The sequence below is a fragment of the Eutrigla gurnardus genome (assembly GCF_963514095.1).
Source record: "Eutrigla gurnardus genome assembly, chromosome: 16".
NCBI classification, from domain to species: domain Eukaryota; kingdom Metazoa; phylum Chordata; class Actinopteri; order Perciformes; family Triglidae; genus Eutrigla; species Eutrigla gurnardus.
In genome coordinates, this window is record NC_139927.1 from 16,773,563 (window position 1) to 16,793,986 (window position 20,424).

The window sequence follows — 20,424 nt, forward strand, 5'->3', positions numbered from 1 at the left end:
CTGCGTTCTTTATTTGTTCACACACCTTTTTGATGAATTGACACATCCTGGGGAAATTATACAAAATCACCAACCACCAAAATGTTTTAATGTTAAAAGAAAGCTCTGGATTCACCAGAAGGACTAACCTGCCAGATGGTGTGTGTGTGTGATATGTGATTCCACAATTCTCACATTCTCTGTTAGCTGTAAGCGTTACAATTTACCCATATTTAATTCACAACACTCAAGAAGGTCCACTTTGATTCATGATTCAAAACATGTTAATGAGACAAATATAATACAAATAATGATTATTAGTCTCTAAATTGCGCACAGTGGCGGCATCTGCTGGAGAAAATCTATATCGCTGGACAAAGATTGACAGATGATAGAGGGCAATCTCTGTAATGTCAGTTTAATTACCCGCAGTCCAACATTCTTGTATTTTAATTTCTCAGTAGTGACAAGAGTGAGTTAATACGTCCTCCACCAAGTGAGAGAGCATAACATCTGGATAAATCTAGCTGTCACTATCCAACCCATTGGCTAAAACAAAGCTCACCATCATCACCTTGCAGTGTTATGTGAAAGAACGGTCATCTGCTGACTCATCCTGAGCATTTAACAGTTTGACGGCATCGTTAAGGACATGATTCTATTCATTAAAGCTCCACTCGCCGATGCAGACCACCTGCTGTTTGATGCATGGTTTAACATTTATTTTTTTGGGAGCACTCTGTGTGGAGTTACTACAGCGCATGGTACTGCATGTACCTCAGAGCCACCACTACGTCCCTATTGCTTGGATTTGAATTTAAAATGACAAAGAGCCATGTATCACAGTTGGAAGTCCACTTTGACTAACAAATTTCCTTTGGGGGGAAAACGCTGAACTAACAAGCCAGACGGTTTACGTAATTCTGTGCTAAGGGCTCACTAAAAGATATCTTGGGGTTTTTTCCGCACTTTTTTTTATGTTGTTCAATGCATAAATGCATTTTTCCTACAACTCTATTCATTGATTTGTCGCAAAAGACTCAAGGTGCTGATTTACTGCCTTCCCTCAAAGACTACCCTTCTCCTATTTTGCACATTCTCAGATGTTCAAGATTTAATTGAAGTGGAAACTATTTGTCTATGATTGTTTAGTGATTGTTTTATATTGACAGGTTACATAGGATATCAAGTCGACTTCTTTTAGACAGGCGACACATTTTAAAACTTTTCCATTGCCCTTCTGTAGAACGCTGGCACAAAACATATTTTTGTTCAATAACATCAGTTTGATGTGATGAAGTGAAATAATAGGGATACTTTTTGTAATGTATATTAATACATAACTTACCACAGCTGTGAGTTGCTGGAAAAGCTTGGTAAGGCACTTTGAAAATGCTTGAAATTTCTTCAATTTTACTTTGGAAAAGTGTGTAGAAATCTGATTTTATCACGTAGAGGTCTGTGATGTAAAACCTCTGCGTCCTCCGGCTCTTGATCAGTGGACAAATAGATCTGGGGTGTTAGGATTTGTTGCCAGCCGGCATAGTTGAGGCTGATGCATAGTTTCCTTGTGTTACGTCCTGTTTCTTTGCTTTTTGTGCCTTTGTTTTAACGATGCAATTGATAAAAGTGCGTGAGTCGGTCGGTCCGATAGTATTTGGTCTCTGTGAGAAAACATAAGGAGACTCTCTTTCTGTGGAGTAGAATGAGTTTCCTGCTAAAGGCGAGAGAGAGAGAGAGCGTGTGTGTGTGTGTGTGTGTGTGTGTGTGTGTGTGTGTGTGTGTGTGTGTGTGTGTGTGTGTGTGTGTGTGTGTGTGTGTGTGTGTGTGTGTGTGTGTGTGTGTGTGTGTGTGTGTGTGTGTGTGTGTGATGTACTGAGGAAACCTTGCTCTGTTTATTTTCAAAGCTGTGGACATAGAAGGAAGAGAATTCTGTGGGATGGGAAAGGCAGGTAGAAAGAATTTTATCAAACAGCTGCTTGAATTCTCGGTAAACTGGGCTGATCTACGTCCTGTTATATAACTGCGCCTGTGTGTGTCTCTGTGTGTGTGTGTGTGTGTGTGTGTCAGTCTGTCTGTGTGTGTGTGTGTGGTATTTGCCTGCTGGAGCTGCAGCAGAGCTCCACCTCACTCCGACCAGTCGGAGTCCCAGCCGACACTGCCTCTGGATCACCACCTGGATTTAATATTTCTTGACAAACACGCTGCAATTAGGAACTCGTGGAGGAATTTTTCTGCACATTTTGTGGTTTAACAACATATACTGGAATTTATACAGCTTTTTAAATTGACATGACCTGTTTTTAAATCCTTTTTTTATAGAAAATGACCTGCACTAAACTTCTACTACTGCTTTTTGCCACACACGTAGGAAATCAGGGTTCTTTTTTTAGCCCACATTCCAAGCCATAAATAGTGATTTTAAGTGTTCGGCTGAATGGATTATTCCCAGCCGGTGTAATTGAGAGTTTTTGGACGTGTCGGTGCACGTTAGCAGGTCGCAGCGCTCTCCGGGATAAAAGGAGGTGTGTGAGCTCATTTGTGTGTGAGTTTGTCTCGCGCTCAGGACGTCCCAGTGTGGAGTAGTCTGGACTGGAACATGTGGTTTTCTGTGGTGGGCAGGAGAGACCAGGTAACTACGCTTTAATGATTGTGTGTGTGTCCCCTAAAGATGAAGAATTATTGTTGTACATTTTCGTTAACCTTCCTTTGGTGTTATTTTTGAATGAGCTAAATACAAAGACTGATTGAAATGAGGGCATACGTTTGTGTGCATGCAAGTCAGATAATTCAGTTCACTGATTTCTCGAAAGACCAGATTCCTTTCTATCATCTTCATATTGTGATTCTCTGTCTGTTGGTTGTTGGCTCCTTAACACACTGACTCTATTTGTTCAAAAACACACTGTGAATAGCAGCAGACCAGTGTGGATTTATCATGCAGCCTTCTGGTTTGTCACTGTTTGCTTTCAGGACTGTTCTGCTAATAGTTAAACTAAGGTACACACAAGAGGCACAGATGGTTCAAACTCACGGGCATTTTGGGGCAGTATACTCAGTTAGGTTAAGCTATTTCCTCACCAGTCGTTATTTTTCATTTGTATGGTTTAAGCCCTTTTATGCAAATGTGATCTAATGAGACACTTGAATTAGAAATGCGCATAAATAGTATTTTATAGTTATTTGTGTCTTTATTCTGGGTTTCTTCGTTTTGACACCTGACTACTGTTTTCATAATCGAGCACCAACAAAGGTGAAGCTGTTTTTTGCTGAGCACGCACAGCATTAATTTAAAACACAGCAGTAAATCCAGTCTGTCAAGCATGTGTTGCAGTGATCGGTCTGTAACGTCACATCAAACATGACAAACACTTGATGCATTATATCCAAGCTGTTTTAAGCCCCTTTTGTCTGCCTCTCTCGAACAAATGAATAGAGGAGATTGCTGCGAGTCAAACAGATTTGTTGGCTTAGCAAATCAAATGGTCAAACCCACGTGTTTCGCGGTATTGTACCGCTATTCCCTCTGCACAGATTTAAAACAAGTAGAGAGGATATATAGGATTTATACGGACTGTTCAACAAGAAGCACTCAATTGATTAACATGACTTTTTCAACAATACATTTCACCAAAAAGTTTTCCCTTGTGGATAAAGGATTATAAATAAAACATTTGTTAAGCTCTGGAGTAATTGTTGGGCTTTCTGTGTGCATTCATAGTCACTACACTTTTTAAAGAAACATTTTACTCATGCCATCATGACTGCAGAGTCTTGAACTGAAGCACCAAGACATGAATGACTTGGGAATGTTGTTGTTCTTGTGTTTGTTTCCACAGTGTGTTTGAAGTAGTGACTTTGTGCTTGTGTGTTGGCTGAGTGAATTGTACTAGAAGTGGAACAATAGTATGAGAGGGTTACCCCCTGTGACGGCTGACACAATGGAAGGATGTACCGCACACATACATGCATGCATTCACTTTCCTGTAAAGCTGCAGACAAGAGCTCTTTACGAGGTGCGTAGAAAAAAACATTTGCCACAAAAGCCACCGTTTTCTCTTGTGGTAGGATCACAATCCAGCCTGATTGTAAGGGAAACAAATTGGGACATACTTGCAGGAAGTATGCACGATTTGCTTACTAGCCGAATCAGTTGCTGCCTCAACACAGCGACTTCCGCGTCAACGTGTGTGTCTATTTTTTAACTGATCTCTGGCTGTCAGCTCTGCAATCTGATTGGTTTCTGAGGTTATTTTTTTTAAATGTAAGATCTGTTCCGCAGCTTCTAAACAGGCTCTTTACGGATAAGTGGTTAACATAATAAGCATGTTGACATGTATTAACATCGCAGTGCGTCACCAGCTGTCGTTGGCGGCGGTTTCTCTGCGTTGTAGAGGTCAGACCCTCGGCGTGAGTCGGCAGCAGAACGGCTCAAAAGAAAAATGTCACATCACTCTGACTTTGCTGTCCAGACAGAAGCACTCAGAGAAGACCTTTTGCATAATTCACATTTCTTTTTTGAAATTCTAGTTCATTTATTTACTTGGAAAGGGTCTCAACGACTCGTCGTTTTTCTCACTAGAGATAATTTGTGATAATTATTTGATACAAACACTGAAAATAATCTGTCGATACATTGATCAACACTAAGTTCAGTGGCAAATCTTTTGGGGGTGTCAATTATTTAAAAATGTGCTTTTTCCATATTTTGGAACATTGCACACTGAATATTTTGGGTTTTTGGTTTGTTGATCAGACTAAAGACATTGAAGATGCCACCTGGAAGTTTTTCACCATTTTTCTGACTTTTGATCAAACAATCAAGAAAACATTCTGCAGACTAATGAAAGAATAGAATAGGCATTTAGTTGCAGCACATTACAGAATATCAACGTCGCAAATGTGCAGGTAGTTGCAGGAATACGTTTGAATACATTTACTTTCTCCTGACTGAACATTTTGTAAATATCTGGAATATATGCTTCTTAATGCAATCTGGTTGTTAGGTTTGGCCCATTTTCATTTAACTGGCTTGAAAAATGTCCTATCAGGGTCGCTGGAAATAATTTGTCCTGTTAAATTAGTTGGAATGTTCCTGAGCTGGAAAACATCAACAAAGAGGGAATAACATAATTCAGAGTCATACTTATTTTTTCCCAGTAAGCCTTTTTCAATTGGCCAAGCAAGAGCTTTCTCTTCTTGATATTTTGCTTTTATTGTACAGGTGTGTCAAAGGGAGTGTAATACACTTCATGAAGTGTATTCAGTGATCTCTTTAGTTCTTTTTCAGTTTTGTGCTCAGAGGGCGCTCTTGAGCGTGCAACCAGCAAGATTTACCTCAGGAAATTGGTAGCATTGTGTCCACGTCAAAGTTGTATCCGGATATAATTCAAGCACTACCAAGATTTAATCCGAGAGGTGTTGACCGTTCATGCATGCCGACATAAGAGGAGGCGTTCTGAATTTGTTATTAAAAGTCCTGGAGCCAAGACTTCGGTGGGGAGCTAGTTTGAAAGTAGCCGACTCCTTCAGGCCATCCCTCTTAATACAGACCTGGCAGCTTTAAGGTGCGCTTGATTTGTTGTGTCAGGGCACTTTTTAAAGTGCCAGAGCAGTCCATTAAAACATAGTAAGTCTACCACTAAAGCTGCCCCTAAGGCATTCCAGCTATTCTAATAGATTTAACTTATTTCTATAAACAGAGGACACATTCACAGGAAATATTTTTGTCCCATTGAAGCTTTGTTGGCCAGTTGACGCACAGCTGGTTTCACTCTGACCCACAGCCCGACATCAGCTACTAGTTTTAAAGCTTCACTACTGTGTGTCTACATGTGCACACATTTGAACGTGCCCCTCTTTGCCGTTTGTCTGTACATTTCACTGTCCATGCAGATAATTTTGTTTTGCTGTCACTGCTAATCAGGGTGATATGCAGAAAGAAAATGTAAAAAAACAATCCTTACATAAAACATTTTCTTTTAATTTAACTTTTGTGACACATTGGTATCGTAACTGTTGTACTGTATGATTTCCAGAGCTCTGCACCCATTTCTACTGAAACGTTGACATAACGGTAGCTGTATTCCTGATCAACAATACTCATTGGCTGGTAGTGTTGCAGCCAGCATCCCCTCACTTCACACACTGTAGTCTACGTCACATCTGTAGTTTTGTTACGTAAGAACTTGGTGAAGCAGTGAGAACTAGATTTCATTCTTCAACAGGATCTCTAAATACAAGATATTCTTTTTTTTTAATTCCTCAAAGCCGGCAATAAACCTGATGGGAGACATTACGTTTCCAGGTTGTCTTTCCGTCTAGTATGTACGTCTCTTTTTTCATTACATCTAGCATAAACATCCACCTGGAATCAAGGTTGAACTGAGGAGATTTTGGTGGTAAAAGGTCAAGGTCACTGTAACTTTATGCCCTTCCCATTGTTCATCCATCCATCGTCTACCGCTTATCCTGTATTCAGGTTGTTTTTCCAACTGAAAAAGCAATGATACTATTTTTTTTGTTTTTGAATTTTCTTTTAAAATAAATGGTCATACCACATATGGACATAGAATCCCATCTCATAACAGTTTTCAATTGGGCTTTTTGAAACTGCATTAAAAAAATCTGTTGACCGCTACTGTAATTTAACTCCTTACTCTGTCTGATGTGTGTTACATGAGTCTGGGGCTTCCCAAACTCAGGTAAATTCAAACAGATGCTGCAGACTTGCTCATATGTGCACGTGGCCCCTCTGAACTCCCTCTGGGACCCCTTAAACTTGCTAAAAGCCCCTCTGAGCATCCTCAGGGGGATTCAGAGCATTCCCACTAGCATCTCTGGAGCTTGATTTGGCGCCCTGATCCCACGTTCGGGATAAGTGCATTAAGCTTTGGCTCCATCTGAAACAAGATGCTCTTTAATGTCTTCTTTAATGTACAACAGACACAAAACAGTCGGAATGATTCACTCGTATTCTCTCATCTAAATGTCACTCGCAGGAAATTCGTGCCTGCATGAATCCAGCCTCATTATAACATGTACACACACTCAGACAGACAGAGGGTTCTAACATTGTGGGTCAAATAGTCTGATGGCCTGGCTTCTCTGCTGTCTTTTTGTACTGGTGAAACTGGGACACAGATCTGCGGATGATGGAGGACGTGACAAACGCATAATGTATCTATTCACTGAGTTCACATAGCTACAATGCTCTATTTGGAGAATAAACTCCAGGAGAAGTCAACACAAATCAGTGATCCTTGTCTGGATGTAATTTTGACTTGAATTGTGAGTGATTATAAATAATTCTAATAATTTCATCCACACTCATTTGGCAGAACAATGTGCCACAATGTGAAAGCTCAGGAATGTGTTATTGCTCTAGATGAAGGCAATACAAAGCTCATTGTTATTTTTAAACAAACTGATTGATTTGAACCTTTTTGAACCCATTTTTATGCCCTCACATATTCAAAAGTCGTTTCCTGCTTCAGGAAAGCAAACAAGGTTATCATGCAGCGGACCAGTAATCAGCAGTGTGGATGATTATTGAAAAATATTGAGAAGCACAAATTAGCTTCTAATCATGTTTCAGAGTAATTAGGCTAATTTAAAACAAGTAATAGTTAAACTGCTCAGTGTTTTTTAGCTTGATATTTTATTTTGAACACCAAATTTTCCACTAAAATCTGATTTGATTTGAGAAAATGTCACCACATTGTCATTTAGGTAACTGTTCTGGAGCTTTTGATTGTATTGCATGCTTGTCAAAGTTGAAATTTCCATTTTATTTTATGAAAGTCCATCTCCATCTGCTGACGAACATCATGTGAATTGATCAAACGCTTCAAAAAGTTACTAAATGGATCGATTTTAACCAGATGTGTATTTAAAATAAAATTGCAACACTTTTAATTCTAAATAGTTCTGTCACCTTTCTGGGTCCATGTGGCATGGCTTATACATATATAAATAAAAAATAATTATTAAGTATTATTGTTATATATATACAGCTGAGAAGAACTGGCAAACATTTGATATTACCTTATTTTCCTTATTCTTTTCCTGGTGTTTGATTGGAAAAAGGTATTAACATGTGAGCTGTCAATATGTGATCTTAAAGGTCTTTCAAAAAGTGTAGAATTTCATTAAGTGAACATGACAGAAACCCAGCATTTTGTGCCTAGCATCTTTAGTCTGCACTACAGCTGATGAAACGGTTAATATATGTGACCTGCAAACAGTAAGAGCTATTAACCTGAGTGTAACCCGGTTTCTGCTTTACGAGATGTGGCAACATACTCTGTGCCACGTTGCCAGGTCTGACGAATGGCAGCATTTAGGAGTGTTTTTAATCCACTCCACAGTTTTATGAGCGAGTTTATAGACATGCTGTGACTCTTAATGTCAGTGTAGTCTCTCTCTCTCTCTCTCTCTCTCTCTGTGTGTGTGGTGTGTCACGCGTCATCTGAACCTGATCCTGTGGTGTCTTCTGTTCAGACTTTTACACGTTTAAAACCAGCTTCCTAAGAAGAAGCAAAGATAATTTAATAAATGCATCTTCACTTTAGATGAACCCAATAATGTGTAAAGTGTTGGAGGTAGTCGTTTTATATTCACCACAGCAGTGTGTTTATAAAGAAAACATTTTTATGCTGTCTGGTTCTACTGTTGCACAAACTGTGGATAAACATGTCAAGATTGCAAAGAAAGCATGTGATATGTTAGATAAAATGCCAGCACTGTAAACCACCTCCCCACTTCACAAGAAAACCACACACACACTCACTCCACTCTTATGTATCTGTATCTCAGTTCTCTGTTGCTTCTAAGGATTTGAAAACATTCTGATGCAAACAAAACAGATTCCTGTGGGGAGATTTGATTGTTTCAGCACCACTAGAATACTGTTCTGTTCAATGTCAGCAATCTTGAATGGCTGTGTATATAATGTGCTTTTTTAAAATTCCTAGTGGTGCTGGATGTTATTGGTGTTTCTGTATCAACCAGTCTTGAGAGTCCAATTAGGCGATTTTAATCTGTCAGGATGGAGAAGATGGACATTTGGGATCACGTGGATCCATGGTCCAAAACAGTACGTAGGATAGTGTAAACATTAGGAGAGAGATGGAAAAAGTCGGCAAAAAGATTCTTGCGTTAAAGTTTTGGAGTACTGATTACTTTCATTGTGGATTAATCTGTTGATTATTTTATTAATTGACCGATTACTTGTCATGTAAATGTCACAAAAAGGTGAAAGGTGTGGATCAGTGTTTCCCAAAGCCCAAGATGGCGTCCCTCAAATGTCTTGTTTTCTCCACAGTTTACTGGACTAATAAAATACTAACATTAAAGATGCTGGAGCAGAGAATTTAGACCGTTGTAAAAAAAAATAACCCATTGATCGATTATCAAAATAGCTAATTAATAGTTGACAATCGATTAATCTTTGCAGGTGAAATAAACAGAAATGATTGAATTCCTCAATAATGCACACTACATTATCTGTTGATTGGGGGTGGGGTTTATGACATGTACTATTGCCAGCCACCGGGGGCGCTCTAAATATTTTGGCTTTTCTTCTGGAGAAATGTCATGTTGTTCATCTTTATGATCTATGAGACTCAAACTGACCTCAGACCTGTTCATTCTCCCGTTTTATTTATATACCTGTTTTCTTAAGATGCTAGTGAAGTCCTTGTTTAAATAATAATAAATCTGTCTTTCTCTCTGCAGGGTGCTGGTCAGGAGAAACTGGGCATCTACATCAAGTCAGTTGTCAAAGGAGGAGCAGCTGATGTGGTGAGTGTACACCCAGAAACTGGAACATTACAGAAACGCATGAGGGAAAACATACACAGTGACTCATTCTACGTTATGTTTGTGTGTGTGTGTGTGTGTGTGTGTGTGTGTGTGTGTGTGTGTGTGTGTGTGTGTGTGTGTGTGTGTGTGTGTGTGTGTGTGTGTGTGTGTGTGTGTGTGTGTGTGTGTGTGTGTGTGTGTGTGTGTGTGTGTGTGTGTGTGTGTGTGTGTGTACGTGTGTGTGTGTGTGTACGTGTGTGTGTGTACGTGTGTGTGTGTGTGTACAGGACGGTCGTTTGGCTGCAGGTGACCAGTTGCTGAGCGTGGATGGGCGCAGCCTGGTCGGCCTATCACAAGAGAGGTAAAGACAGTTGTCCAATTAGTACTGACTTCTTTTCTTTAGTGTCATGTAATGCTACTAAATTGACCTCTTAGGCTGATTTTTTTCATTTGCACGATTAGAAATGGGTAAAATCCCAGCTGACATGCTTTAATAATAATCAAACACGAGGGAGGAGAAGTGGGTGCATGTGGGTTTTTTCCCCGGCATATGCTCAATCACCTACCGCACACAGTATTGACATATGAACTCGATTTTAATTCTATTTTGAGAATTGAAAATTTTTTTTTGTTTTTTTCAGTAAAATATCCTGTTAAAGTGACGTCAGATTATAACCACATCTTGGGGGAAACCTCAGGCTTGAGACATCTTGAGGTTCTGGCATTGAAGCATTTGCATCCCATTTAGACCTCCTTTAAAAAAACACATTTCTGGAACACAAGCAGAATGAGGGTGTGTATGTTTTGGAAACGGCAGTGAAGCACTCGGTGGCTAACGCCCCACTCAGATTAATCCAGTTATTTCTCTCTCCCTCGTCATGTACCAGCTTGGCGTGTCAAACTCTGAGTCAAACTGGATTTACAAATCATTTGCTTGATTGCTTTAGTGTGCAGGTCGCAGGTGGGAGGGATGTATTTCACGAGGCTGTTTCAGGTCGACCGAGGGGCAATCTGAGGATTTTCCTGGAAGTCGCTGAGCTTTTTAGTTAGTGTCATCCTGTGGTCATCTCCTCCCCTGCAGGTTAAGACGAAAATAAAAGTCATTTTCAGCTTTTCGTTCTGGTTTTTGTCAAATCCTGTCACGTTTCCAAACATGGGTTTAGTGCCTTTTTTCCTGCTCGACATCAAGCGATTGAGTTACATTCCCTGAGTTCCATCCAATCAAACACATTATCTTGTGGATCTGTCCTTCAACTATTTATAGGATTTGGTATAAGCACATGTGGCTGTTATCGTATCCATTTTATTTTCTGGGTTTTGAGTGAGTGACACAGCAGGATTGTTCCCAAATTAGTATATCTGCTATCTATATAATGACGGATATATTCCCCGACTCGTCCGGTTCATATTTATAAAGACTCTTTACTGCTGTCCTCCCATAGCAACTAAAAATAAAATGTTTTGTTTGTAGTGCACTCACGCCACATTTCTATAGCAGAGCAGAAGCAATGTGTTGAAGGCCAGCAAATAACTGACTTCATTCATAATTTCACCAACAGTTACTCATCTTTCAGTGTTGTACTTAGGATAGTCCACTGTGTGAATAAATATATTGATATTCATGTCATACTGTACTATACTACACTTTCCAGCAGGTAATATATTGTTATTAAAACGGGCTCCACCTTTACCAGCTGGAACATTAAAGGGATGAACACATGAACATATAAAAAATAATAATTCTATGAAAGTGACCGGAGGTGATAACTTGATTTAGAAAACAAAAACAAATGTATTATTATTATTATTATTATTATTATTATTATTATTATTATTATTATTATTATTATTATTATTATTATTGCTCAGGTTTCCTTGTCTTCTTTCCCTTCAAATATACACACTTGTGCCCTAAATAACCATCCTTAGACATAAATAACTGTGTATTTTTGTTGTACTTGATTTATCCATATTCTGGTTAATGAATGAACCATTCTGCATAATGAGTACTTTTACTTTTGGCACTTTAATTATTTTGATTCTAAAACCTTGTACTTTTTACAGTAAGTCCAATTTTGAATACAGGACTTTTACTCGTCAGTATTTTACACTGCTGCCTTTTGTTCCCCTTCCAACTCTGGATATGATACGACAGCGTGATGTTATAAACGGGCGCCGGGCACGGTGTACGTTTTCAGATGAAGTCACGTGACGTTCAGATCACTTCGATGGAGCTTAAAAAAAAGCTAATTGCAGCTAAACGGGAGATTTAAATGTTGATGGTGTGTTACATCGATTTTATGCCCTCAACACAGAACAGCTTGAATGCGTCCCTTGAAGTTGTGTTGCAAGTTTCATATTCATGCTCCCTCTCTCTCTCTCCCCCCCCCCCCTCTCTCTCTCACCCTCTCTCTGTGTGTTCAGGGCAGCAGAGCTGATGACGAGGACGGGCTCAGTTGTGACTCTGGAGGTCGCCAAGCAGGGAGCCATTTACCACGGACTGGCTACTCTCCTAAACCAGCCCAGCCCCATGATGCCAAGAGGTGAGCACCTATCCACACACCTATCTACAAAAGAGTTGACTTTGCTTTAGTACCTGCTAAAAATACATTAGAAGGCCTTAATTTAGGAACCAACCAAATGATTACATTAAATCTGCATTTATTTGTTATTGCATTCTTTTTCATGTGAATTATGCTCAATGATAATTTTCAATGCTCAAAACCTTCAAAACCTTCATATGCAAAATTGTGATAGTCAAACAATTGATTCAGCATCTCCGGTGTGAGGATCTGCCGATTTTTCTTTTTATGGACTATTTAAGGCCAAACAATTAACTGAATAATAATAATAATAATAATAAGTAATACAACTATCTGCAGGTCCAGGTATTAAATGAAAAAAATCCCATATAGTCATAAGTTTGACATCCTTAAGGCGGTTGTTTGATAGTTGTAATGAATGGACTATTGTCAGTTTCACCATTAGTTAATAGCAGTGATTTGCTGCTGTGGATGAAAGAGGAGAAGCAGACTTGTCCAGACAGTGTGTCCTTGTTGTCTTCTCTAAAGCCCTGTAAAAAACCAGCTTGCAGACTGAAGGATATAATGAGTGTTTGTGGCCACAGCCAGATATGTGTGAGTGTCTGAGACAGGCTGCATGTGTGTCCACACACACACACACACACACACACACACACACACACACACACACACACACACACACACACACACACACACACACAGACACGGGTTGTCTGGCTGAGTGCTGGTCTTTGTGTGTTGGAATGTGACCCAAGATTCATTAAGGAAGTCTACTGGCCGGGCCGGCTGGCCACCGGACCAGAATGACGCTGAACGGGTGTTTCTCCTCCCGAATTCCCTCGACCACAGTGTGTTTTCCAATGCCGACAGTGAAATTCAACCGCCGAGCTGTGAAGGACGCTGGTTGTTCTGGACAAGTCAAAGTGTAGATTTTCACTCACAAACTCAGGAATCAAAACTGGATGCACAGAATGGAAATTGTGCACTTTAGGGGATAGTCTGCATTTTTTTAAGTAGGACTATATGAGGTACATTTCCATAGTCATTGTATTCCCCAGAACAGAGATCTTCAACAGGGGTTTGCCATAAAACAGCAGTTCTGCTCTCTTCAAAGCCCACCAGACTCCAATGATAAAAACAGTCATTTTACCTTGCAGATTGAGGCAGTTGTTGGTCTACCGCTGCCTTGATCGGTTGGTCAATCCCTCTGTTGCAGACAAACTGACAAAAAATAACAGTTGTCATATTTTCAAAATAACCATAAAGGAATCTCTGGAGTAGTATGTGATAGAAAAGCCCACCTACTGAAACAACAAATAAAAAAAAAGTTTAAACATGTCATCCGTTCATTCTTTCTCCTTCACCTCTTCAGCAGCGGACCGAGGACGGGACAAGAACGGGAAACTGCGACCAAAGAGCGAAGGCTTTGAGTTATACAACAACTCGGTGCAGAACGGCTCTCCAGAGAGTCCGCAGGCAGGCTGGGATTCTTACCCCGAACCAAAGAAGATGAGCGGCGAAGATCGACTTCTCAAGAACCGCGCCGACCACCGCTCCAGCCCCAACGTAGCCAGTAAGTCCCCCGACTTTACAAGGTTTCATCTTACAATGGAAGATTTCTAGTCTATCTTCTACTTCTCTCTACAGTGCTCTGAGCATTAAACTGCTTTACATCAAGCTTCTATTGTTGTACCCAGTTAACCCTTATGATTGTTTCCTTATTATATTCTTAACAATTTGAATGTCAAATGAGTGTTTTTGAAAATATATATTTTTTTCTGATTTATTTCTAACTGCTGTGTGACCAAACTAAACCCGTTTAATAAAATGGGACTTTGTTGTTGATCACAAGGTCGGCGTCCTGAGTTTGATAACACATTGCATGTTATTTCCACTAAGTTTGGCACTCATTTTAGCAGGAAAAAAAATAAATATGAATCTAAATGACTCCAGTTAACTTCATTGTATAAAACTGGAAAGTATCTGTAGTTAAAAAAGAAAAGTCAGTGGGTTTAGATTTGGCATTTACCATTAAAGAAAATAGGGGAAAAGTACTTGTGGTATTATTAAAGTACTCGCCCCTGATATGGAAACACTGTGGCATAACACTGTGCCTGCAAAGGGCTTAAAATACTACCTCGCCATTTTTGGGTAATTTGGGATTAGTTGATGCTCCTTTGCTCTGCTAATTAATTGCTCAATTGGATTGAAGTGTTCTTCTAACTAGGGATGATGATTAAGATTTATTTCTTTTGACCGGTGAACCCTGTTAACCGATCGTTAACTGTTAAAATGTAGGCCTACTATTTGGTTTTTATTCCAAAATAGCAACATATAGACACGCTGTGAGGACAGTACCTGCTTAGATGTTGTTTTTCTTTTACAATGCAACAGCCTTTGAAATTCTAATAATAATTCTTTTGACTTTTTAACTGGTAGTGTGAATCAGTCAAAATTCTTGTTGGTTAACATTTTAACATTTAATCATCAACACCCCTGTCTCTCCTGCCATGCTATCAGATCAGGGTCAGAGTCCTGCAGGAAAAGCTGTGTACCCTGGAGGACCCGGCACTAAGATCACCTCCGTCTCCACTGGCAACCTGTGTGCGGACGTGAGTAACTGTAGGGATGAAGCCGGTGGCGTCTTTATGTGGAATGTTTCACCAGACTAGATGAGACTCGAGGACATGCAGTATCTAATACAGAGATGAGGAATTATTTAGTATTGTGAAGGTGTCTCATGTTTTTTCTTTCTTCATGGTAACTATCAGGAGGAGCCTTCCCCTCCCCATCCAGAGGCCTACCCTATCCCCACCCAGACCTACCCCAGGGAGTACTTCACCATCCCGGCCTCAAAGAGCCAGGATCGGGTCGTCGTTCCAGGGCAGGGGCCCTCACTGCACTGGCAGGACATGGAGGACAGAGAACACATCCCTATAGTCGACAACATCCACAACAATAGCATGCAGGTGGGGACAGCATCAGACAACGACTTTATGATCAGAGAATACCTAAAATATCATCATAAAGGTTTTAGTTGATTACCAATTCAGTAACTTAAATGTACTATCTGAAAGAGATTTAGTTTTTCCTCTGGAAATTGGTAGAAATCAAGTGTATTTCGCTGTAAAACATGACAAAAATGGTTTTGGAAAAGTCAGGGAATGTTTGAATCCTTCAACTTCCTTAAATATGGTAGACGGTCCAGATGTCTTGTCCCTTTCTCTTTCTCCTTTTTCTGTTGCACTAATCTCTCAATCTCTTGTTCTTTCCTCTCATTGTCTGCCCACTTTCTCTCATCTCTTACTGGACATTTTTGTTTCTCTTCCCAGCGGATTAACCACTCCCAGGAGGAGTTGTACCCCCCACCAGGTGGTCTGAGGCCAGACGAGCGCATGCAGCAGCACTACCAGCCGGACTACCAGCACCGGGACCTGGACTACCAACACAGAGAACTCGACTACCAGAGGGGTGAGACTAATGAAAACCAGAGAGGATGACAAAAAGGACTGTAGCACCTGGTAGTGCAACGACAGCCAGATTATGTAACAGCTTAGTGGTTTTCAGCATCCAAATGTTCCTCTGAAATGTAATCAAATTTGATATTATTGTTTACACTTATGTAATACTAAGGAGATTTAATTTCTCATCAGTCTGTCACATGATACATTTAGCCCACATAAATGTTCATTAATCAGTTAGTTACAATGTTGCAGTCAGTTGACCTTCATCAGTTTGGATTGACACTTCATCAAATATTTGACCTGAACTCTCTGATTATCTCGTGGGTTAAGTTGCACCAAATGAAACACTTTATGGAAACCTTGAGAAGCACACTGACAAACAATCACAAACCCTCCAGCTATGATGGGATATATATTACCTTCAAACCGCTGTCTTCCTTCATCAACCTAACCCCATACATGATCATAGCACCCTGTAACTGACTCCATGATTCAGAAACAAACTTAATTGCCTGTTTTCCAGCAACAGGTGGCGTCTTCAAAGTTATTGTGTGATACCCACAAAAATCTTTTGTCTGCACAGAAGGGTTAAATGTTTGAATCCAGTTTCCACACATGATCTTCAATTTCCCTTCCGTGCAGGCCTGTACAGACCATGGCAGGGCCAGTCGCAGTCTGTGGAAATTGGATTTCAACATTGGATAGTTTCAGATATTTGTAGCATCACCAAAATTCTTTATGACACAACTTTCTGCTGTATAACAGGAACCGTATGTGATCAAATCACAGATTTAGGTACAGTGCTGAGTCACCAGTGGGGCAACAGACCCCAACGAACAAAGAAGAACTGACCTTCTGCATCTACGTATGATCACTGCCTGTGTTTCTGTGTCTGCAGGAGTAGGGGGTCCTGACCATTGGGCTCCACAGCCACAGGTGTCCTCGTCTTTGGAGTCATCCACGTCCAGCCAGGAGCACCTCAACTTCTCAACCTCCTCCAACAAGTCCGCCAACCAGAAGACAGGGCCGGGCCGATGGAAGACGCCCAACGCCCCCCATGCTGCACCACAGCATCCGGCCCAGACGCCATCCCGCTCTGACCTGCCCCCTCCTCCGCCCCCACCACCGGCCCCTTACCCTGACGCCTACGACACCTATGAAGTCCAACCTGAGCTTCCACTCCCGCCGCCTCCCACTGCCGTCACACCGGTAGCAGCCCAGCAGGCTGCGGACCGCAAGAAACGCGAGGAGCAGCAACGCTGGTATGAGAAGGAGAAAGCTCGGCTGGAGGAAGAGAGGTCAGGATCTTTTTCTTTTTTTATCATTTAGTTCTTAAAATGATTAATGTTAGAGACAAAGGAACATCTGACTGTAGGCTGTGAATTTAGAACAAGTTATAGACAATATATACACCGGAACAAGAAGGATGTGCGCATGCTAAAATTGACGGTGATGATGATGATAATTGCTGCTGATGATGATGATGATGATTTCCCAGGGAGAGGAAGAGGAGAGAGCAGGAGAGGAAGCTGGGTCAGATCCGGGCCAACCCTGTCATGCCCGTCCAACCTCACAACAACGGAGGAACCATGCCTCCTCCCCACCAGCCCCCTTTGCCCTCCGTGACCCCGCCCCAGCCCTACATCCCCCCACAGCCTCAGCCCCAGCCTCCCCCACCCAGACCGGAGAAGCTGGCCACCCTGCAGCGATCAGCTGTTCCTCCACCTGCTAGTGCCTCCAATCCTGGTAACACACTCAAGTCCAAACTGCTCTTACATGAAATGTGTTCTCTCAAAAATGGTGACTGGTGAAATAATAATGAACCATATTTAAATAATCAATCAAATTTCATGTTGTAGGCATGGACACGGTGATCAGGGATCTGTTACCGCAGCAGCAGCCACGAACCATCGAGAGGCGAGACCTGCAGTACATCACCATCAGCAAGGAGGAGCTAACGTCCAGCGACAGCCTGTCCCCAGACCCCTGGAAACGAGACGCCCGCGAGAAGGCCGAGAAACAGCAGCAGCTTCACATCGTTGACCTGCTGGACAAAGAGATCCAGGATCTCCAGGTAAGCACAATTCAATTTTACATTCAGTGGGAGGGAGGACTTAAAATACACACACACTTAGCGATGGATCTACAAACAGCTGGTGCACACTTTGTTTTGTAGTCAAAGCCGGAGCGGACAGCAGAGGAAGGCGACCGCTTGAGGAAACTCATGCTGGAGTGGCAGTTCCAGAAACGACTGCAGGAGTCCAAGCACAGCGACGAGGACGAGGAGGAGGAGGATGACGAGGACGTGGACACCATGATGATCATGCAGAGGCTGGAGGCCGAGAAGAGAGCCAGGGTGAGAAGGGGTCGTGGTGGTGGAGGGATGGGAAAGGATAGAGAGCTAAAAAGAAAGTGCTGAATGAAGGAGAGAAGAGATGAAGCTTAGAGACCAAGGATGCAGCAAAGAAGCGTTAATTAACGATTTACAAGAATCGCTGCAGGAAGTAGTAGAGGTAAGAATTAAAAAAAGAGGGAAGGACAGGACATTGTATCATGTGCAATGGCTGTTTTGGCAGAAACAAAACATTCTGACTTCAAGGAATAATCAGCTCCCAGTTTAGAAACAAATCTTCAGCACACAAAGAAGGGCGAGCTACAGGAAGTCAGGCAGACGGGGGAGGGGGGGTTTCAAATGCTAGAAGCGGAAATGGATTCCTTTGTGGCTCCCACTATGAATGTCCGGCAGTGTGCATCTGCAACATGCTTCTGTCATCGCTTTGCCATGCTGAGCTGCTTAAATCTGATTGGCTGGAGGGGTGGATGGGGGCTGGGGAGGAGGGGGAGGGGGGGGGGGGGGCATCTACTGTACTCAGGCTGAATATACTCTAATTTGCGTTTCCTGATGGTGGCCTTGATGCTCACTGTTGCAGCACTAAAATGGCTGCCAGAAATATTTCAGGTGCTTCCTGAAACAGGTCAACTTACCTTTTGAATTCTTGTGCAGCATTATTTTTTCATTTCTTTGTGTGATAGGCCGTGGTGAATGTGGGAGGTTGCTGGAGGATGCAGCTGTCTGTGTGGCTAAGGGAGTTGCATCTCTTGAGGGGGCCGAGTGTGACTTTCTGTTTTCTGTAATGAAGAACTTTTAAACTGATCTTCTGGATTTCGTGTGCTTAGATATAAAATAAATGTAACTTGGAGAGATCATTTTTTTTTTTTTTTTTTTAATGGTTCCAAAGTTATAAACACAGGAGACAAAACTAAGATTAAACCTAGAAAAATTAACAGATTTTTTTTTTCTCACTCGCCTCTCAGGGCTTCCATACATTCAGCAGTGCACAGTAAACATGGTAATGAAAAAAGTCCCAACTTTTTCCCAGAGGGCTCCAATATCTGTACATCACACAGTGCTTGAAAGAGTAATTTGGCTTCGTGATTGGATTCATATCAATTTATTTGAAGTAGTTTGGTTCATATTGAAAAGGGGCCAAAGACCCATCATCATTATTATAAGATAATATCAAAGTATTTATACCAAAGGAAATTATTACCGTGCAAATATAATTCAAAAATGAAAGATTATTAAGGTGCAAAAAAAAACAACCCAAGATGTGCAGAGTGCAAGAATGGCACTAAATTTGGAAACCAAAGCAAGACATTTTAGGAAGAGTAAATGGTAAACGGCAATACTCTTGAATTGTATATGTTGTTAGGTGTTCCGATGTGGATTGGATCGTGGTGGATGAAGGAGCTCTTGAACTGCCACTAATTAGCACAGTGGAGAAAAACAATGTTCTCACTTTACTGTATGTCCTCCCCCTCCCTCCGTTTATTTTCTCCACTTTTTTTTCTAACTTTAGTTTTATTGATATCTCCTCCACTCCTTTCCTTTTAGTATTTGGGTGTTTTCCTTTTCCTCCCTCCCTCCCTCCCTCCCTATCTGCCCCCCCTCTCACACTCTATTGTCTTCTTCTTCTTCAGCAGCAGAATGCTGTCCCAGCTATCTCTGTTCTAGACTTGGTATGTTCTTCCTGTTAATGACGAGTATCCTCTCCCTGCCCTTACATCACTTCCTGTTTCCTGTCTGGGCTGCCCACCTGCCCGTGTTTCTTATCTGTCTCTCCCCAACCATCTGGACTACTGTCGTTATGTCATTTGGGGGCGGTCGGGGGTTGGAGGCAGGTCTTGTGCCATGATAAGACAGGTCTTGCGTGCTGGGACGCTTGATGTTGGCTGGGGGAAGCTGTCCATCTCTTTGTCCACTCAAAACAACTGCTGGGGGGGGGGGGGGGGGGGGGGAGTGAAGCTGCTGTTTACCAGTGATGAAATACTGGTGTTTACAAATGATTAAACCTAACCTTGAGTAGTAGAACCGAGGTAGTTGTAGTTCTTGTCAGCAGTGACGTTTTGAGTGCATATTGAGGTGGCGCCTGCATGGCTGAATGCATCACAGGGGGGCGTCCAGGTGGAGATCCATGCATGATAGTCCTGTAAGCCCTCTGCACTGCCTGCTCGGGAACCACATCATGGTGTTGTGGTGTCCATCAAGCCATTCATCAATCCATCTGTGTGTGACCACTGACCAGCTGAGCCTCTTCATGTACTCTTTCTTTTTTTTAAGGGTCTGTTCAACC

At 41.6% G+C, this 20,424-nt stretch overlaps 1 protein-coding gene across 1 annotated transcript in view; it reads left to right on the forward strand.

Annotated features, from left to right (window-relative positions):
• Positions 1–20,424, forward strand: part of LOC311026928 (afadin-like) — a 93,571-nt gene that overhangs the window by 62,822 nt on the left and 10,325 nt on the right. Inside the window, 12 exon segments of the mRNA XM_084030649.1 lie at positions 9,718–9,783; positions 10,071–10,144; positions 12,208–12,326; positions 13,699–13,899; positions 14,847–14,938; positions 15,098–15,295; positions 15,659–15,797; positions 16,689–17,088; positions 17,289–17,536; positions 17,650–17,864; positions 17,967–18,146; positions 19,772–19,810. Of these exon segments, the coding sequence (XP_083886775.1) occupies positions 9,718–9,783; positions 10,071–10,144; positions 12,208–12,326; positions 13,699–13,899; positions 14,847–14,938; positions 15,098–15,295; positions 15,659–15,797; positions 16,689–17,088; positions 17,289–17,536; positions 17,650–17,864; positions 17,967–18,146; positions 19,772–19,810 (1,971 nt within the window).